The 20,532-nt window shown below is 39.7% G+C and overlaps 1 protein-coding gene and 1 long non-coding RNA gene across 5 annotated transcripts in view; one reads left to right on the top strand and one right to left on the bottom strand.

Moving 5' to 3' along the window:
- LOC129347394 (uncharacterized) overlaps nucleotides 1–20,532 on the bottom strand; it is a 218,509-nt gene that overhangs the window by 113,861 nt on the left and 84,116 nt on the right. The gene's annotated exons all lie outside the window — the stretch shown is intronic.
- Nucleotides 1–20,532, top strand: part of exoc6 (exocyst complex component 6) — a 50,419-nt gene that overhangs the window by 20,232 nt on the left and 9,655 nt on the right. For 2 of the 4 annotated variants that reach the window (XM_023265191.3, XM_055004584.1), the window contains exons 5-22: nucleotides 596–641; nucleotides 3,034–3,087; nucleotides 3,306–3,456; nucleotides 3,575–3,730; nucleotides 3,971–4,039; nucleotides 4,586–4,669; nucleotides 5,736–5,782; nucleotides 5,884–6,004; nucleotides 7,449–7,520; nucleotides 7,661–7,758; nucleotides 7,988–8,093; nucleotides 8,247–8,356; nucleotides 8,513–8,624; nucleotides 8,713–8,847; nucleotides 9,307–9,486; nucleotides 10,434–10,463; nucleotides 14,300–14,441; nucleotides 15,529–15,602. In XM_023265191.3, the coding sequence (XP_023120959.1) occupies nucleotides 596–641; nucleotides 3,034–3,087; nucleotides 3,306–3,456; nucleotides 3,575–3,730; nucleotides 3,971–4,039; nucleotides 4,586–4,669; nucleotides 5,736–5,782; nucleotides 5,884–6,004; nucleotides 7,449–7,520; nucleotides 7,661–7,758; nucleotides 7,988–8,093; nucleotides 8,247–8,356; nucleotides 8,513–8,624; nucleotides 8,713–8,847; nucleotides 9,307–9,486; nucleotides 10,434–10,463; nucleotides 14,300–14,441; nucleotides 15,529–15,602 (1,787 nt within the window). The remainder of the gene's footprint in view (nucleotides 1–595; nucleotides 642–3,033; nucleotides 3,088–3,305; nucleotides 3,457–3,574; nucleotides 3,731–3,970; nucleotides 4,040–4,585; nucleotides 4,670–5,735; nucleotides 5,783–5,883; nucleotides 6,005–7,448; nucleotides 7,521–7,660; nucleotides 7,759–7,987; nucleotides 8,094–8,246; nucleotides 8,357–8,512; nucleotides 8,625–8,712; nucleotides 8,848–9,306; nucleotides 9,487–10,433; nucleotides 10,464–14,299; nucleotides 14,442–15,528; nucleotides 15,603–20,532) is intronic. The other 2 variants (XM_023265193.3, XM_023265194.3) reach the window with 1 other exon arrangement.

Genomic DNA, 20,532 nt, shown 5'->3' with positions numbered 1-20,532 from the left:
AAATTTTTCTACCAACACGGACAGAGACGCGGAAAACTGGCGGAAGAACAGGAGCTCCTAGCAGCAGAAATTCAGAAATACAGGCATTTTTACGATTCATCACACAGAGATCACCGTGATAACCGGGTTATGAACAATTCATGGCGTGAAATTAAAACTAACTGTTGAAATGCAACTATTTGGTAAAATGCCATGTTCTAAGTGGTGTAAATAATGGTAAACTTCTCCTACTCTAGTTTAGTACTGTGGTAGACGTGTTTGCGATACACTGCCCCCTGCAGCTTGGGAGCCGACGCCGCATGGAGTATAAAGTCACATATCAAGCATCTCATTTCCGCTCGTCAAGTTCTTGTGGAAAGCATAACCCAGCCTTTATAGTAATGGAACTGGTTTATCAGTTGCTGTAAATTGCCATATGCTGCAGAAATGTCTGTGCCACAGGCTGTATGTTTGCAACTCCGAACAAGCCCACTGGTAACCTGGTTTGAACTCTTCGAGACTTGGATCAGATTCTTATGCACACAGCAAGTTTGCCATTAAGGAGCAAATTGAGTAATATGACTAATCCTGCTTCCTATTATCTGTTTCTATGCAGTACTAGAAATGTACAGCAAATTAAAGGAGCAACTGGAATCCAAAAGGTAACTATTTCACAAAATACTCTTTCACAGTGTGAATGGTGCAAGTTTCAAAACAAGTTGCATGGAGATCGTTGAGGTTTCCAAATTTCCTAAACAGAAACTCCAGTCTAATAATTTCACTTGCCCTGCCAACTGTTGATAAAAACATGCTCTTCTTCACACATGCAGTAACGTATTCAAGCACTCTAGTACCACTCTACATCAAAGCTGGGTGGGGTCAGGATTAGGCTGGTGTATCTGTGACAGAGAAAGCCAGAGGACTAATCAGAGATTCAACAGACTTTAATTCTTAGAGGCAACTGTAGCTTTTTCCCCTTTCCAAAACCTATCTTGGATGCACTCTTTAAATTTTCAATGAAATCTAGTAGTTTGTCTATTGACCTTGCTGCAGGGATATCATCATACCAAACAGCAATATTTCACTGTATAGCGTAGACACACTCTGGAGTAAACTTCTTTCATGCAATGGAGCACATCTCTGACCTTACCCAACCACACTCATTCAAGATGCTAGTCGTGGTCATTGATGCTACAGGGTTTAAACCCTGAACCGCAGAGGGAGACGGACACTTTGCTCCCTGGTATAGTTATTTTTAGTTGATGTCGGTGTACTAAAACAACAAGCAAAACTGTATATTTTTGTGTGTGTTTTCAGTTGTCCATTCTAAATTTTTAAGCAGCGACTTTGCAACACAAAAAAAGCATAAAAGTCTTTCATCCAGTATTTATAATTTCCTACTGACTTTTCAACCCATGCTCTGCTATGTAAATTTGATTGAACTTCATTTCCACCTCATGAACTTCATGTTTGGCTGCATTTACATGGCTGGCTGTATAAAGAGGGGACGGAAGGGGGATTCATTTTGGACAGGAAAATAATGACCCTTTCTTGTTCAGTACTGCGTACCAAGGGAAGAGACCATTCACTGAAAAGACAATTGACCCTCAGTGTGCCCTTGTTCACAACAAGGCTCCCTCACTGCCGCTCTGTCACGGCCCACAGCCAATCCAAGGCAATTAGACCATGGTGGCCACCTGCTGGGATCTGTGTGTGGAGTGTACTTAAAACACTAATGACATGGCTGATACACTGTTACTATGATTTGGAATGAGTTTGCATGCCGCAAAAAGTGCTGATGCTCAGGTCGCATTCCGTTCAATGCCCTGTCACTTTTAGCCTTTGTGTCCTTCGTCCTCATGCTTTGCTGTCCAGCGTACAGTTTATGAGACTGTCTTCTGTTCGTTTGTATACAACACATTTTACACTCACTGACCGACCAATTAGATCCGTTCACAGCCTGCCTATCAGCCTAATGATGGGAGCACAGCATACTGACCTAACGCTGAACCCTAGTAATTTGAACACAGTATGAAAGACCACAAAATCTTCATAACACTGGTTGCAAAATACGCATTTCGAAATAAAAGACTCCACTGAATGCCGAGTATGTGGACATACACGTACATCTTAAAATCCGCTGCAATTCATTAAAAGTAGCAGATAGTCCATCAATTGAGGCTCTAAAGGAAACAGCACCATATTTTAATGCACTGGTCACAACTTTAATACCTTAGCTGTACATTGTGTGTGTGTGCTGATAAATAACCTGGGGTTTTAAACAGCCTTAACTCTATTAAGGAAAAACCAATAAAGTGGCTCTGACTAATCTACAGAACACTATTCTAGCGTGTCCTGTGCATGCTAAAGCTTGTGTAACCAAACGGAACCTGTTGATCTTATAGCTGGTCAAACAGATCAGATCAGAATTGTGCAATGTTCAGGACCAGGTTTGGACCATTCCTCCTTACAGAAGTTCATCTCAGGCAGAGGACGTCTGGTGTGAATGTCCCTCTTGAGGTTATTACATAGCATCTGTGTTGGGTTAAGATCTGGACTTTGACACAACCACAGAAAAAGAAGGATTTTCTTTGAAGTCAATCTGTACTTTGATGTTTTGGGTCATTGTCCTAGCTTCTACATAGCCACCCCAACATTATTCTGCAAGATACATTGAAAAAGAGAGTATTCATTTCCGCCTTAATAATGCTGAGCTGTCTACACTCAAGGGCAGCAGAACAGTTCCAAATTATGGTGCTCTTGTTGTGCAGTGCCCTTTATCACATTACAGTTATGTTTTTTTCTTCCTAAACAAGTCAACCTTACCTTTCATCTATTCACCAAACATTTTCCCAGTAGTGCTGTAGAGTTTTTGGGTACTCTTTGGCCACATGCACCAGGAGGAATTATTACAGCAAGCATATCTTGTTATTATGGACATATTGGCATCTGACTATATACTTGAAAATCTGTGTGCTTTGCCATTCAGGGTTGTATTAAAGAATTCTGTCTGTGATGGCATTCTAACTGAAGCTATGCTGTTTGTTACCACAGATACTATGCTGCACTGAAAACCATGGAGCAGCTAGAGAAGGTCTACATCCCAAGGTAAAACCGTACTATCAAGGCGTTCAAAGGAATGTTCAGCAAGAAATCTTTTGAATCAATGATGTCACTATTGGATTTAGTTAATTTGCTAACCAAATCCAATATGAATCCAGCTATATCTATTTTATTCATTTTCCATATAAAAGCAGGTAATCCTGGATTGGACATTGCTTTTAAAAGTCTACAGGATTAGACTGATTCTGTTGTGTCTCCTGCAGGGTCAGTCAGTACAGGTTCTGTCAGATCATGGCTGAAAACCTGCCTAGACTGAGAGAGGAGATCAAAGAGATCTCCATGTCAGACCTCAAAGACTTCCTGGAGAGCATTCGAAAACACTCAGACAAAGTTGGAGAAACTGCCATGAGACAGGTATAAGACTGACTTTTTAATAATTCCACAAGTAGCTGTGAAAATGTTCTCTATCTTAACACGCATGTATGTGTGTGTGTGTGTGTCCGTGTGTCCGTGTGTGTGTGTGTGTCTCCAGGCGCAGCAGCACAGGACCTTTAACAGCGCAGTAGCAAAGCAGGCCAGTATGGGCCACTACACCAAACCTGTGTACTCTCTCAATGGACGAACTCACACTCCCAATGGCCAGTTAATGGATGATGACACAGGAGACGAGGAAGAAGCTGACGAAGAGGTGAGGAAATGTGTATTGCATTTATCTTTGTTTTTTCTGTTTTCTGTTTTATTTTACCCAGTCTTTGTATAGGTTGTATAATTGTGTAAGCTCTATAAATATTTGCTATAAATGGAGTTGGTAATTTTCACAGTTATATACTTGTCTTCAGTAGTTAATATCAGAAGGAACAGCACTAACAAACAAATGTAATCGAAATGTATTTGACAGTAATCACGTTTTCATTTGTATGTCTGACAGATTCTTACAGCTCAGGACCTGGTGGACTTCTCACCTGTCTACAGGTGTCTGCACATTTATACTGTACTGGTAGGTGTCGCTCACAAACTCATTTACAAACAGTATCATTGAAAGTTTCACAGCACATTTCATGACTGTAAATGATACTCAATAGAAGCAATGGGAATGGCGTAGTGGCATTATATTTCTAGAATGTCACCTGGTGGACAAATGACTTCATCATTAAGGTTGAAGTAAAATCGAGCAGAACAGCAACAGTGACTGGTACAAGACCTATTTATAGTGACATTTCTCTGTTTATTTGATTTTGACCAGTTGCCTTTAGCTATGTTAATATTGTAGCGACATAGCTCTCAGAGTAATTGATATTCTGCTCTCAGCTAGTCCAGTGGAGGGCACTGCAAGCCATTTTTTTCACACAAAAACTTGTAGAAAAAGAAAAGGGTATATTTTCCCATGAGAGTGTTCTTTAAAAGCTACATTACTGCACTTTGAAGTGTAGATTAGTGGACTGTTTCTCTTTCATTTTATTTGAAACGCAAACATTCTGGTTTGTAACACCCCTAAAGAATCCTTCCTACATAAGTTGAATTCTTTATCTTTCTGTGTCTGCAGGGTGACCGAGAAACATTCGAGAACTACTACAGGAAACAAAGGAAAAAACAGGCCCGACTTGTACTGCAGCCACAGGCCAACATGGTGAGCAACACACATCGCCAAATTTACAAGTAATGAAATTCAAAGAGCCAGATTTAACTTAGCCTTAACCATCAGGACTGCAGGTTTCATCTACTGGGCAAAATGATTTGGAAAAAGCATTTTTGTCATCTTTGTTCTGGAGACATACCAGTTTGATTGCTAATTATGTGACATTGAAAATACTTGCCAGTTCTTTGCTTGTACAGTGTTATCAATTCACTGAAGAAAAAATACACTGTGAGTCAGAATTCCCATTTTGACTTAGAGCCACAATGTGAAAAACATGAAAAATTGCTGTCATGATCATGATGGTATCAGCATTTGAAAAATGACCAAGATTTTGTAATGATATAAAAATGTATCCACATAGTGGCTTTAAGTAACCACTCAATGATAATATACAGTATGCACTCACTCACCAAGCACTTCCTTACACCCATTTACCTGCTTTTTCAAACAATTATAAAACATTTTCATTTTATATACCCTTTTGATCCCGCAGGGGGAAATTTTCTTTTCACATACCCCAGCTTGTTAGGAAGCTGGGGTCAGAGCACAGGGTCAGCCACACTAAAGCGACCCTGGAACAGAGGATTGAGGGCCTTCCTCAGGGGCCCAACAGCTTGGCAGTGCTGCTTGAACCCCTGACCTTCTGATCAGTAGCCCAAAGCCTTAACCACTGAGGATCCACTGCCCCCCATGATCAGCCAATCATTTGGCATAGAGAGGTCAGAGGAGAATGATCAGCCTGGTTGGAGCTGACAGACTACAGTAATTTAGAGCACACCTCTTTACTACTGTACTGCACAAAAACATGTCAATGTGAAACGGAATTTTTAAGGTATTTTTTCAGCATCTTTTGGATTCCTACACCAAGAGCTGAGGTTGTTTTGAGTGCAAAAAGAGCACCAACCCAGTAATAGTGTGACGTTCCTAAAAAGTGCTTGATGAGTGTAGAATGATATTGAGGCGGGCCAATGAGCACTTTGCTGTATTGATGTCTGCCCTCCAATTAGTGACTGATGTATAATGTATAACTTATGTGTATATGTTTGTGTGTGTTCAGCACGAGACAGTGGAAGGCTACAGGAAATACTTCAATCAGATTGTAGGGTAAGATGATCCTCTCATGTGATGTCATGTGTGTCAGACAGTTGCATTTGTTTCATTGCAAACTTAAGATTATTGAGCTGTGTGTTTTCTATGTTCATTAGGTTCTTTGTTGTGGAAGACCACATCCTCCATGCCACGCGGGGGCTGGTGACCAGAGCTTTTACTGATGAACTGTGGAACATGGCTTTGTCCAAGATCATTGCTGTGCTTCGCACACACTCTGTAGGCTCACACACACACACACACACACACACACACACACACACACACACACACACACACACACACACACACACACAGAGACATGCATGAACACACACACACACACTGTCAGCAGGGAGTTGACTCTGAATAAGATGGAGACTGTTGAGAGTTAATAGAGATAACAAGGCCTGCTGTGGATCTATTTATTCTAAAAGAACCTTCATTCACTGGCTGATACACACACATAACACTGTGGAGGTCAGTGCACCCACAAACACCCTAATGATGTCAGTCTCAAGAGAAGAGGTCAAAACACACATACACATGCAGCCAAAGAGGAGGTCATTGGGGCCTTAATGAGAGACAGATTGCAACAATAACAGCAGATTAAGAAGGCATATTCCTGACCGCTGGTCTCCAGTCAATTGTAAATGACCCAGAGGATTATGTTAACAGGTCAGAGAATGGGCCACACAGGGTGGGGTGAGAAGACTAACAAAGGCCCTGGTCTCCCCCTCGGCCTGCAGCCCCTCTGCTGGGACACAACACAGGCAACTCCACGTTGCATGGGTCCCACATTTACAACTACTACATGGTCAGCCCACAGGGACAAAGTGTTTTTCCCAAACCTGTCCATCCGCCAGTCTGCTTCCAATTCAGTATAAAACAGTCCAGAATGTCATATTAAATAATAAATGTAGCAGGTCCTCATGTGCTAGTTCTCCCAATGTAATAACATATGTATTTACTCTCAACATGGCTGTTACCAATTCTGTCCATAATCATTTATTTAAAAACATATACATAAAGTAGCACTCACTGCATGACTTAATAATCATATCACATGTAGCACTGACCTGACTATGGTAGATGTAGACTTATAAAATGATGAGATATACATCTCTGCCACAACTGTGATTTGCCGCTATTAAGTCCAGTTTCCAGCTGACTGTTAATACGTGTATGTGTCTGTCTGAGTAAACAGAGAGGAAGGCAGACGCTGCTTTGTGTCAAATCTCAGGCCGTGTTCATTTACTTGGTTGATTTACACACTCCTGTGTTTGGCAGGATCCTTGTGTCAGTGTTAAGGAGCAACTGTGCTGCTTTCAGGGTCATAAATCACTCTGTACTCCAGAAAAATGGAGGGACTTTGTTGGTGTTGATTGACCCTCGGCTAAGGCCCTCCCCCTTTGTCCCTGTTTACTGAGCTTTCTATTGGGACATTTCATGTTTACATATTACAAGGATGATCTGTTATGTTGGTATAAAACATATCTAATCAGATCTTATTAGTATGGTAGCTATAATTGGGAAGAAAGTTATTTACATACCAAACATTAGATCTGTAATTTGCATAGTTACAGCACAATTACACCATATAGATTGGGCTACCATAGATCTCTATTGTCTTTGTCCAACTTGTGAGTGTTCTTTGCTGATTATTTGCCATTTTTATCTCCAGTCATACTGTGATGACCCAGACCTGGTCCTGGAGCTGAAGAATCTTATAGTTATCTTCGCTGACACGCTGCAGGTTGGTTCAGAGTTATACTTAATTTAACTTAACAGCTTGTGACTCTGAAGTATGTAGGAAAACTATCACTTTTGGTTTTCTATATATGCTGTTCATGTTTGTGTGTGTGTGTGTGTGTGTGTGTGTGTGTGTGTGTACAGGGATATGGGTTCCCAGTGAACCGGCTTTTTGACTTGCTGTTTGAGGTTCGAGACCAGTACAATGAAACACTGCTGAAGAAATGGGCGCTGGTTTTCAGGTGGGCTTCACTTGGGTGTGTCTACTTATAATGGTATATTTAGAGAAGACAGGTAATGGTGACAGAAATTAACGTTAAAAACTCTCAATGCCATGTTGCTTCACAGAGTTTTTTTGTCATTTGTAGAGGGGTGTGTTCTACTTTTAAAGCATGTATGTGAAAAAGGGTGAAATTCTCCAAACTCATTCTTTAAGTCTGTGCAAATATTGAAGCGTGCTATTTTCCACAGGGAGATCTTTGAGTTGGACAATTACAGTCCCATCCCTGTGGACACAGAGGAGGAGTATAAACTGGTTGTTAGCCGTTTTCCCTTCCACGATGCTGAAATAGAGAAGGTAACAAGTTCAAGAACCATAGTCTCACAAGTTTCTACGTCCACTTGCTATAGTGCATAGAAAAAGAAAGATCCTTGATAGATAACCCATATTAGATGACAAGATTGTTATTAAATACTGTTGTTTTCTGTGTGTTTGTATGTGTGTAAGCAGCAGGACTTTCCTAAGAAGCTGCCGATGTCCCAGTCTGTCCCTCAGATTTACACACAGGTCAAAGAGTTTATTTACGCCAGCCTGAAGTTCTCAGAGTCACTACACCGCAGGTAGGTTACTGAAGAGTTACTCTGTTCACTTGAAGTAAGTCGACATAGACCTCAGAACATTTCTACAGTTGTAATCTTTTCAGACTTTTGGTCTTCTTGTTGTGCTACTGTGAAATATATGGACCCACGGAACCTAAACTATGTTTTTGTATCTAGTTCAACAGAGATCGACGACATGTTGCGGAAATCGACTAACTTGCTGCTGACAAGAACTCTTAGCAGCTGTCTGCAAAACCTCATCAAAAAACCACACATAGGACTGACTGAGGTGGGAACAAGTCACGCACAAAGCAATTTCACAACCGTGACAAAGGGATTTAGTCATTTAGTCTAAAAGTGTAACTTTCTTTCTGTAGCTGGTTCAGATCATCATTAACACCACACACTTGGAGCAGGCCTGCAGGTATCTGGAGGAGTTCATTACAAACATCACCAATGTCTCCCCTGAAACAGTTCACACCACAAGACTCTATGGCTTGTCCACATTCAAGGTAAAATGTGAAATTAATGTGTGTTTCTCTTGTTGTTGCTACTATTTATCATATAAAACAACTGTAAATGGACCAAAGGCACCTCAGTATCTCTGGATATGTAAACTGTGCTTTTGCATTTTTGTGTTACAGTAGTATTGAAATCTCTGGAAACAAACTTTGACGCATGAGATGTTTTGATTTTACTCATCACTGTATGTTTCAGGTCATTATAACATTTTAGAAAGCATGTATGTGTAGATATATATGTATATGTATATACATGTATGTGTGTATATATATGTGTGTGTATGTATATGTGTGTGTGTGTGTATATATATATATATATATATATATATATATATATATATGTATGTGTATCTATCTATCCTATACATATATATATATGATAGATAGAGAGATAGATAGATACGACCGGTCAAGCTGTAGCTAAAACTATACTTGAAATTGTGTTTCCAGGATGCTCGTCATGCAGCAGAGGGAGAGATTTATACCAAACTGAACCAGAAGATTGATGAATTCATCCAGCTAGCAGACTATGAATGGGGCATGGCTGAGTCAGACGGCCGTGCCTCAGGATACCTCATGGACTTGATCAACTTCCTGCGGTCCACTTTCCAGGTCTTCACACACCTGCCGGTGAGTTTGATCCACCCACTCACCTCGTACTGAACCTGCCGCCTCCCTCTGGTAACTGTGGGAAATTGTGACTTGTGTGTTGGGTGTGTTTTTGTTGATAATAGGGATGTGATAATTGTTTTTCTACAATTTTCTCTAAACCCCCTGTTTTCTGCTGTGTTTCTATATGCTCATCATATCCCTATTAAAATGCGCGTATTGCTTAAAGATTGATTGGTTTACATTGTGAATTTGATGTTGAACTGAGTGTGTGTTGTCTGTGTTGATTCTCAGTCATCCAGGTCATGGTGATCCTAATAGCTTCAGTAGAAAGCAACTGGATTTCATCCATCTTCTCAGGTCATAAGAAGTGAAGAACCCTCTTGGATGAGGTGAAACATTTTCAAGAATCTAAAAGAAAAGTCCAGTTGCTTTCTACCGAAGCCCCTAGGCTGAGTGCGTGTTGCATTGATCTCTGCACATGCATGGTGGTTGTGCTGTTACCGACTTGTAAACTGCTTTTGCGCACACTGACATTATTTTCAACTAAACAAGACATATTTAGTTGTAGTAAAGTGTGATGGACTTCACCAGTTAAAGTGTGTTTTGGCCCAGATAACTGACAGCTACAGCCTGTTAAGTCTCATTGTCCAGTTTCAGTGGGCCGCTTGCCTGGTCTCCTTTCCAACATCTCTTATCATGTCTTGAATGAGTTGCAGCTTGTTTTGTTTTTCATTTTTCCAGAATGCCTCCTGTCTCCCCTTCCACACCCTGTAACCCTGTACTAAACATGGCTCAAACTGATTTGCTTTACTCCTTGATTATTTTTGACTTGTGAAGCATGCAAGATATCTCTAGCTGAATTTACCTCCTCCTGTCCATTTATTGTTGCCACGTTTCTTTTCCTGTCCTTTCCCTCTGCCCCTCCCCTTCTTCCATTTTTGGTTGGTTTGGGGTTCTCTGCTCAGAATAACAACAATGACCATGCATCAATGTCGGTGAGTATTCCAGTCTGGATTTTATGACACGATACTGCCTTTCTTCGGGCAGAAGGGAGATGAAAAGCATGCTGAATGTTTGACTGCAGTAGCTCCATTCCTCTAGGCCTGTGGTTCTGTTGACACCTGTTAACCCATTACCGAACACATTCACAGACAGTTTCAGATTTTTACCTGACAAAATAAAAAATAAGTACATTTTAGTGGCAACAGTTGTGTGGTTAACTGCACTGAGATTTAAAACAAGTGATCACAGAAACAGTTAGTGCCCTGTCATGCTTCAAATAAAATGCTCTTTGGATCATCTAAAACTCTCCTTGTATTGACAGAATTAGGGAATGGTTTTGACAGTTTTTCCAAGTTTTTGAAAGACAATTTAATAAACACATCCACTTAGGTATGCACATTGGAATTCTTTGCAATGTTTTCCTGCATAATGGAAGTTTTGGTGCCTCCTAAAGAGACTTTAACCAACAATGAAAATCACAAATGCCAAATGATAAGAATTGAAAATGAAAATATTTATATATGTTTCACCAGTTTTGTTAATTTGGGTTCCAGTTGTTCCAGCATAATGATCATTTTTGTTTATTAAATGGTCATAAAAAATAGAAAAATGCAATGATTTCTGCTTACTAAGGTAACAGACTCATTCCCTTCCTTGTATGCAAATTTATCATGCTTACTATCATACATTTTATCCTCAAAGGCCCATTCCAAGCCCTGGTTGTAAATTTAAATGGCAACGCAAGGTTGATGGAAGACCAAAATTATTTTTAAATTACTAGACTTCAGTTTATTTTCAAATTTAGTTGACTTTGTGTGTATGTACTTGAAGTATGAGCAGGGATTTCTCCTCATGGACATGCTTAGAGTTCAAAACATTTTTCTTCAGTCAGTGTTCACGAGTACATGAGGACCCACTAAGGTATGTGTGACGTAAAGTTCGTCCAAGTCTCTGAGAGTCTGCAAATCCTCCTCCATGGACATTTGTGTGCAGTCTGACATGCACATCTGTGTGGGCAGTAGTGTGCATGCTCTTGCAGTACTGTTCATATGTGAAATAAGTAGATGCCACTCTGATGAGCATGGATGGAATAGTCCTCCGATCAGACTTAAAGCATACCAGAAATGAGTAAAACAACAGCAGTGCATCCATGGTGGTTGCAGCTGTCTGTGTTCACATCAACAAGGGATAGTTGGAAATAATTTTATGCAGTGTCAGCAAATTGCCTGTGTAAACTAACAAATTTGAATTCAGTAGCTAAGATGTGACACCAGAGATAAGTGTTACCACACTGTGTATCATTACTGCCAGTCAATTATTAGCAAGAAGATGGATGTTGACAGGGGTGTTGTGAAGCTAAAGGAAAAGAAAGCCTTTTTTCTTTTGAGAAGTGAAATACGTTGACCTTCTTACATCAAGCCTCTGTGACTTTCCCTGGATCATAACAATTAACAATTTGCAAGGTGTCATCAGCAATTTCAGTTTTTTTACTTATATGCTTTTGATTACAGGAATCGTTGGTTAACTGTTCGGTATTGTTTCAATACAGATGGTACTGTATGTAATTGTGCACTTCAATGAGACTACTTCCACTGTGTGTATATTATGCTAGACAACAGGGTTACCACATCATCCCTGGGTCTGAGAGCTCTTGCATGAGAATCTGTGTGAATGGATTGTGTCGATCTGCTGTTCTGTTCCAGTTTTCCACAAACACAGCTATAATTCTACATGTAAAGTCACGGTTAGCATTTCAGACACTTAAATCAAGGTTTGACTTTCACTTGTTTCAAGGTGGATAGTTAAAACATGCCTGTTAACAAAAATCACAACACTTCAAGTCATGGAAATGTATACAATACTTACTTGCTTTTGGAGTTGTAAACATGATGCTGTGGAGGTATGTGGAGTGTTACATGTGTGTCGTTACTTGTTGAGCTTATTTTGTGCTACCTTGCATGTGTTGGGCTGTGGCCTTCCATTTTTGTTTTATGCATGTTGTTTTGTAAAGAATAGACACTTAAAATTTCTTAGAAATATAAAAGATCTAATGGCTTTTAGAAACAGATTTTATGCTTGTCCTTTGTTTTTAGCTTCATGGTAATCAGAGCATGTTTTGGCAGATATTCATAATGAAGTGAGAATGCATGACATAAAACATTTTTCCAATTGAAAGCTTTAATGATCAAAACTTTAAATTTTGTATGTATGTGGAATTCCATCACATAACATCTCTATAGTAGGCTAGATCAGGAGTTGTGAACCTTTTCATCTTGTAAAGGGTTTTCACAGACCTATGCCCTGTAAGGGAAACTATTCCTAGGGTGAAGTGAGAGCATTAAACAGAGCTCAGTTAACAATAAAAGTATGAATTGCATCACCAATGAGTGATTAATACCACAAAGTACAGAATGTCATAGTAGCAGTCATAAAAAAAATTCTACTATGCACATGATTTGATTTCTATTTTTCTGCACAGTATCTCTTTTGTATCAAAAATTCGTTGTCAGTTGAATTCAGTTTTTGTCAGGAAAATTCTTCAGTGACTTCTTCACATTAACACTCAGAGTTGTCTCTCAAGTTAAAGCAAAGTTTTTCTTGCGCAAGGAATCAACATACACAGAACACAGTTTGAGCAAGTGACTGACAAAGGTGAGAAAGAGCATAGCTTTTATACAGGCACATGAGCACGAGTTACACATCTTGGTATGTGTCATCTCTAGTTTGCTGCCGGTTAGGCCTTGGTTCCTCTTTGTAGCACTTCATGGAAAATTACTGAGCACAGCTTCATGTGAGTTGCACACCACACAGTTATATAGTATTACAATGAATAAGAACATTTAAACATGAAATCTAATAATTTTTATAACAGTTTTACTTATTTGGTACCAATTGTGACAGCATGTGTCATCTCAAAGTACTTCACATACTAAAGTGAAGACCTTGCAAACTTTAAATACAGAAATTAAAAATTCACGAAAGTTTCCCTTTGGTTTCCCTTGGAACAAGCACTTGGTTGCAGTGGGAAGGAAGAACATTTCTGACAGAACCAGGCTCAGGGAGGGCAACCATCTGACTTGATCAGTTGGAGTGAGGGTGGGAATTAGAGATGGGTGGGTATAATAGTATAGCGAGTGGAGATCAGACAAACAATACATAAGAGAACAATAAACACTCAGGAGATTGGTTAGATCAGTGACGTGTAGCTCCACATCTAGAGATACAGTCATGAACCAGTGTTTACATACACCTGTAAAGACCATGTCTGTCATGGCAGTCTTGAGTTTCCAATGTCTCCTGTAACTCTCACGTTTCTCAGATGGAGTCATTTAACCCATGTGTCTTTGTCACAAGTGTCTTTGTCACAAAGAAATGAGTATTGCATTTTGGTTCTTTCATAGATTTATAATCGTTCTTCTGGAATGTGTGTGTGTGTTACACCTGCTGTTTATTGAGAATTTGAAATGAGGCTCACATTAAATTATCTTTTGTCTCTCTTCTTCTTTATCCCTCCTATCTATTTCACCTCTGTATCTTTCAACCCCTATGTTCTTTGATCATTTGCCCTTTAACCCTCTTGCTGACTTCCAATCTGTTTTACACCCTTTTCTTCACCTCCTCATTTTGCTCATCTGTCCTTCCTACACACTTTCTTATACCCTCTCTATGTGCAATCCTTTTATCTTTTTATTCATGTTCATCCTTTATCATCACCTCATCCCACCTGTTTTCCTTCTTTGTCACCTTTGTTTTGTAATCTTTCCATCTTTTCCTCTTCTCTTGTGTCTTCTCTTTACCTCTCTCTTGCCACGTGTCTCACTCTGTGCAGGGAAAGGTGGCCCAGACTGCTTGCATGTCGGCATGTAAGCATCTGTCCACATCACTGATGCAGATGCTGCTGGACACGGAACTCAAACAGATCAGTATGGGAGCCATTCAGCAGTTCAACTTAGATGTCATTCAGTGCGAATGTGAGTATGAAGAATATAATGTTGACATGACATTAGGGGCTAGTTTCTCCATGAATCTATAGCTTATTAGACAATGACGTCTACATACAGTATACATAATAATGACATTTTTTTTTTTTTACATAAATTATGAATTGAAAAGGGTTTTAAATGGACTCTTACGTAAACTAACTTAAAGGATGCATGATTTGGAACCATTTGAGAGACTGCTTAAAACTTTTTCATGATAAACATTTACATGAAAGATTAATTTGTTTTAGTCATGTAACAGTGAAATGTGTCAAATGCTTTCAATAGGTAAATAGGAAGTGTAGCAGTATTCACAACAATCTGGCATATTGACATTATAAGAATAATGTGGCTATTGTTGTGTTGTAACATGGTCTAGTTGTAATTACTTCTCAGTTCTATTGTTATGTCCGTCTGGTGGTGTAATTTCGTACAAAGAATTTGAATGTTTATGTCTGAGCAGCAAAGTGCTAGCATCAAATACTCCCTGCTACTCCATTGTAGGGGCAAAGGTTAAATCTGGAGCTTGAATAATATTAAAATACAATCAAAACAAGTGCGATGTGGTACTGTACCAAACCTTAAAATTAGTGTTACTCCCCATGTTGCATGCTGATTACATAAAACAAAGGTGAAAAAATGAAAGCATAAGACTGATCACTGGATGCTTTTGAACCGACAAAACACCTGTGGAGTGAGTGGCCACTGAATGGTTTGAAGAGTAGGAAAAGGGTGTGAATCCGCTATGGCATTCGGATCAGTGGATCTCATCCCAATAGAACACTTATGGAAAATTTTGGGCCGATAGCAGTTAAACAGCAGTCTGCACCACCATCATCAAAACACCAAATGAGGGAATATCTTTGGAAGAATGGTGTTCTATCCCTCCTGTAGAGTTGCAGAGACTTGATTTTTTTTAAATATAGCTAATCATGATGAAGGTAAAAAAAAGTCTGTTTTTTTAGAGAGGTGTGCTTATGAATTTGTTTTGAGGATCTGATGCCACTCATTTTTGTTGGTACTAGTTGAGTGTACTGTAAGTTTAAATTAACTGTTGTCTAATGTTGTTTCTTCTCAGTGTTTGCCAGCTCAGAGCCAGTACCTGGCTTCCAGGGAGACACACTCCAACTGGCCTTCATTGACCTACGACAGGTAAACAGTTTCACTGACAAACAGAAAGGGGATACATGTACTTGCCCAGACCAAATTAAGGACAGCTTAATTTCTTTGCATTTTTTTGTCACACGTTTTGTTATTGAACACGACACAGAGGTCGATATGCCACCATGCTCACTTGCCAACTGATTATTTGTCAATCGCATACCAAAACCACGCACAGGGAGGAGCTGTATTCTAGCAATGCAGTCACATATCCACTGTTCTTAATAGTTCTATGTATACACAACGAGTATCCATAGTTTCTATCCACATGTTCTTTTTGTCTCCCATAGAGATATCTGTTGTGGAGAATTTTTTTGCTTTTCTGTTTATCTTCTGACAAACACTGCTGACCTGTTCAGAGCTCAGAATTGATTTTTTTTAAGAGAAAATAAAGATGATAAACTATGACTAAGACACAACAAGAGATTAGTTAATAGATATTCATTCTAAATTCAGTCACCCACTCTATGTGCATGTTTTAAAGAGCAAATTCACTATGCTAGCTTTAATGTATTTCCTTCTTTTTCCACTTAAATTTTTACTTCTCAGGTATCCAACATATTAACTCCTAGCACTTCTAACAATACAATGTTTGTATTGGGTGTAAAGTGGCCTTTTCAACTTTCACCTGTCTTTTGGTTCACCGGCTCAAGAAAATTCCTATTCCCCCTCCTCACACAAGCACAAGCCCCCTACCTCCCTTTTAGCTGAAACCACCAGTGGTATGTAAAGTGTCGCTGGGTGTCATTACCTTGTGTCTGTGGTGACCTGTTAATCTTAGCCGGAGGTGGAGGCTTGGCTCTGCACTCGGTCCAGGTTACAGCACTCTACTGAGAGATTGTCAAATATACTCCAAAAATATTGGAAAGCTTCAAGTCTGTTTCATACTGCCAAAAGTGTAGAACCTCCAAACTAAAGCAGATAAACCAACTGCAATTTAATCAAAATTCAACAACACTTGGCTGTGATGCTTTCCAACCTTGTTTATTAGTTTTAAGTCAAAACACAAGAACTTAAAGTAGCGTTAAGGACAGCCATGTTAAGGTATATTAGTGAAAGTCTGTAGCCGCCTCAGGAGAATGTTACCAGTTTCTGAACAGACAAATGGGCAGAAAAAAGAGCTGGTACTTTTTGACATGTAAAGCCTGACACGTTGTCTTCCTAAAGTTACATAGAACCACATCCATCATACAGCTAAACATGGGAATGAAGTGTAAATATGATCTACTCTGACCTTGGGTTTACCTTTTCTAAACTGTCAAGCACCAGCCGCTGTTGACAAGTGTACAGTGGCAGAGAGAATAGCCACATCTTCCATTCTAACTCCTCTTTACCAAACAATACAAGTCAATGGCACAATGGAATCTAACAGGACACAACCAAAGGGAAACTTCACAAGCACATAAAGAGAAGGAAAGCAGAGAAGGATTTCTAGAATTTCAGAGCGCCACCCTGACTTATTGTTGCAATGCAAAGGTGAAACTAGTAAGTTTCACTACACACTGTGAAGTAATGTCATAGAGGTGTTGCTTTATGTGACACTATCCTTTTGAGAAAGCTCATGCATCTCATTTTCTTTTCTGTTTGTTTTGACTCTGTCCGTAATCATAAACATTGACCTCTACTTGGCTCTCAATATCACTTGGTTGCAGCTCTATCACTCCGTCACTGTTGGAGGTCAGGTGCTTCATGGAATCACTTTTGAAGCGAAACATCCTCAAGCAATCTGTTTGTCAGCAAATACGTTTACAGTATTATATCGTTTATTGTGCTAATCAGCAACAGAGCTTCTCTTTTTGGTTTTTGAAGATGTTTTAACTCTAATGCGAGAGGCTTGCTAAGGTCTAACTGACTGATGGGGAGTCTCAGGTATTTATCCTCACCCCCAACTCGCATCGCGCATGACCCATTAACTACCCAACACTCACATGGCTCAGTGTTTGAATAGTTGGGAAATTGCGAGGAGACGGCTAACTCAAGGTGTTAATGATGGCAAGGCCTCTCAAGACTCCACCATAAGTACCTGGCCATACCTGTCGTAGACTCCCTCTGCTTGTAAATACTTGCTCCAGCTTAGGTTAGAGGTCTTCCTCAACTTTTTTATCAAACTCTCTGTCTTGATGCAGATGTGTAGGTTTCCAGTAGACTTCAGTGTTGAGGTTTCTGTCCTCCACAATGTGCATTACATTGCAGTACATTCACATTTCTAGCTGGAAGAAGTGGAAAGCAGAACGCTAAGCTCTTTCAAGATAGCAACACCCAGCAACATCTAGAACGTATCAACTCGATGCTCAGCCACGTTAAGATCACAGGGGAGAATGTCAAAGTAAACGCAGTTGTTTTATTGGATACTCAACCTGTTTCTCTTCATGTGTGATGCCAAAACCTGAGTATTTCCAAGAAATGTTTACAATTTTACTTTTTATGAAAACATAAGTCAGCTTGTTCAACATTATCCTGTAGGATTACACTGACTTTAATTTTCACTGTGTTGGGGTCATCTGTCTGTGGCCCAAAGTGGATAAGGAATCCCTTTCGTGGGTTTGGATATTGAAAAATGGTTCCACATTTAAAATGGTTTTCATTTTGTGAGTAAAAGTTTGTAAGGGGTTGCTATTTGTTTGAGTGTATTGAATCTTGAGAGTGAACCAACTGTACATTACCTACATTGTATTCCATTTGTCAGTGCACCAATATAGTTTGCTGTTGACAGCATAGCAGACCAGAACTACAAGTGTGGCTCCGGTTTACAAAAGATGCGATTCTACTAAATTGAAGCACTGTATGAAACAAGTTTAAGTATTTATTTATTCCCCGTGTTTGATTGATAGTTTAAACTTCAAATATAAATTGACAGCTTGGTTTTAATGCAGGCTGACTTAGGCTAAGGGGAAATTGTGTAAAACAAACTCACCGCTGTGAAAACACATGAATCACATTTTAAAAAAAGATTGTCGATAAGTATTGTATCTAAATGTCAGTCTTAATTCAAACAGTTTGGCTGTAATTTGAATGTAATATTGTTGTAACTCCTGCCTAGCTTTGGTTTTTGTTTTTATGGCTGCTGGTTCTGCCAGTTATGGTCACTTATAGTCACGCAGTCAGATGATTAAACAGATAATTTGCAAGCCAGATTTTCTACACCACTTAATTTAACAGGTATTGTAACTAATAGAATCAATTGCCAAACTGATGAAAATATGGTATGCTTCCTTTGACTTTTAATCCAAGAATTATTGTATCCATTTGGTTAAATCCTTCAATCCCTTTAGTTGTTGTGCATTTTGGAAGGTTTAGAGTGTCACACTAAGATGTGGTACCCTCTGCCAGTGGTTCGTCGCTCATCACTTAGCTCCAGGTGAGAATAATGGTATTGTTGCTAAGCCTCTCTCTGTGTGTTGGAGTCTCTCAGTCAGCTGAATAATGCTATTATCTCTAAGCTGTTCTTTCACAGCTCTTTCAGCATGACCCAAACACCCAGCTGTTTCACCCTATGACATTAGCATACACTATGTGTGGGTGGGTAGGGGGGTCATCTCCATCAGGTTAAGCAGAGGTCATGGGAGGGTCATTTTAGATGTTCCTGTTCACACTTAACACTTATCGTGCAGCAGCAGAACCCCTCCTTCCTCCCTTCATCTCTCTGCAGTTCTCACTCTTCTTTGTTCTCTTCATCTAAGAGTGATGCGCTGACCTAGGAGACACAACAGTGTTTACCATCATCACATCATCTGACCCTGCTTCTGGCCTATAGCCTGTATCACAAAGCAAGTTCAACTTAGTTTGGCTGTGTTGGGATTACCTGGCTCATTGGATAACCTGTATCAACAAGCTTGTTACAAACAACTTGCGTTAACTCTTTTTCATGTGAAATGGGCGCAGTTGCAAATCACTAGCAGCATCATCAGAAACAGGAATGAAAAACTTGAAATGAAATTAGGTTAAAGACTAGAACAGCAAAGAGATTCAGCGATTGCTAGTTTATGTCAGTTTATAGTAGTATTATACTATGCTGTAGGAATGATGTTTTCAGTGATCTGACTGATTAGCAGTATTGCTTTTAGCAGGTTTTGGCTTAATCCTCCTTCATCTTATCTGAAGCAGTTTAGCCCTGCAGCAAAGGTTACTACTGTAGACTATCCATCCATTATCTATCCACCGCTAAATCCTCATTAGGGTTGCGGAGGGGATGGAGTCTATCCCAGCTGACTTAGGGTGAAGGCAGGGGACACCCTGGGCAGGTCGCCAGTCTGTCGCTACATATATAAACAATCACATTCACACCTAAGGACAATTTAGAATCACCAATTAACCTTAGCATGTTTTTGGACAGTGAGAGGAAGCCGGAGAACCCAGAGAAAACCCACGCATGCAGAGGGAGAACATGTAATCTCTAAGCAGAAAGATTGTGGGATGTGAACCGGGGATCTTCTGGCTGCAAGGCGAAAGTACTAACCACCAAGCCACTGTGCAGCCCCATTGTAAACTATCTCAGTTAAAAGGGAGCCAGCATTGCTTGGCATATAGAGTATTATTTCCGGATTACTGTAACCTTGCAAGAAACAGGAGGTAGATGTGGCTTGCGTTCCTCTTAGCCTGCAGGCGCTGTGGATGTCAGTCTAGATACAACCTGTGTTCTAACTTTCCATATACATATATCAATTAATTCTATAAAAAATTAAACCATATACCTCAAACAGTTATATTGAAGAGATTCCTGCAGTTTACAGGGGCCACTTTTAATGGTCAGAAAGTTGACCACTCTGTATGCATGTAAATGTGGTCCAGTGCAAGTGCCTGATTTGATAGTGATGTATATGAAGCTATGGTTGTACACTCTATGACAAGAAGTAAATAGCAAGTTGCGACCTATGACAGGTTGACTGTGTATTTATAGAAAGATTTGCCCCTCAAACCATAA

This window comes from Amphiprion ocellaris, chromosome 18, assembly GCF_022539595.1.
Source record: "Amphiprion ocellaris isolate individual 3 ecotype Okinawa chromosome 18, ASM2253959v1, whole genome shotgun sequence".
Taxonomy (NCBI): Eukaryota; Metazoa; Chordata; class Actinopteri; family Pomacentridae; genus Amphiprion; species Amphiprion ocellaris.
The sequence above is the reverse complement of the archived record's forward strand: the minus strand, read 5'-3'. Positions and strand labels throughout refer to the sequence as shown.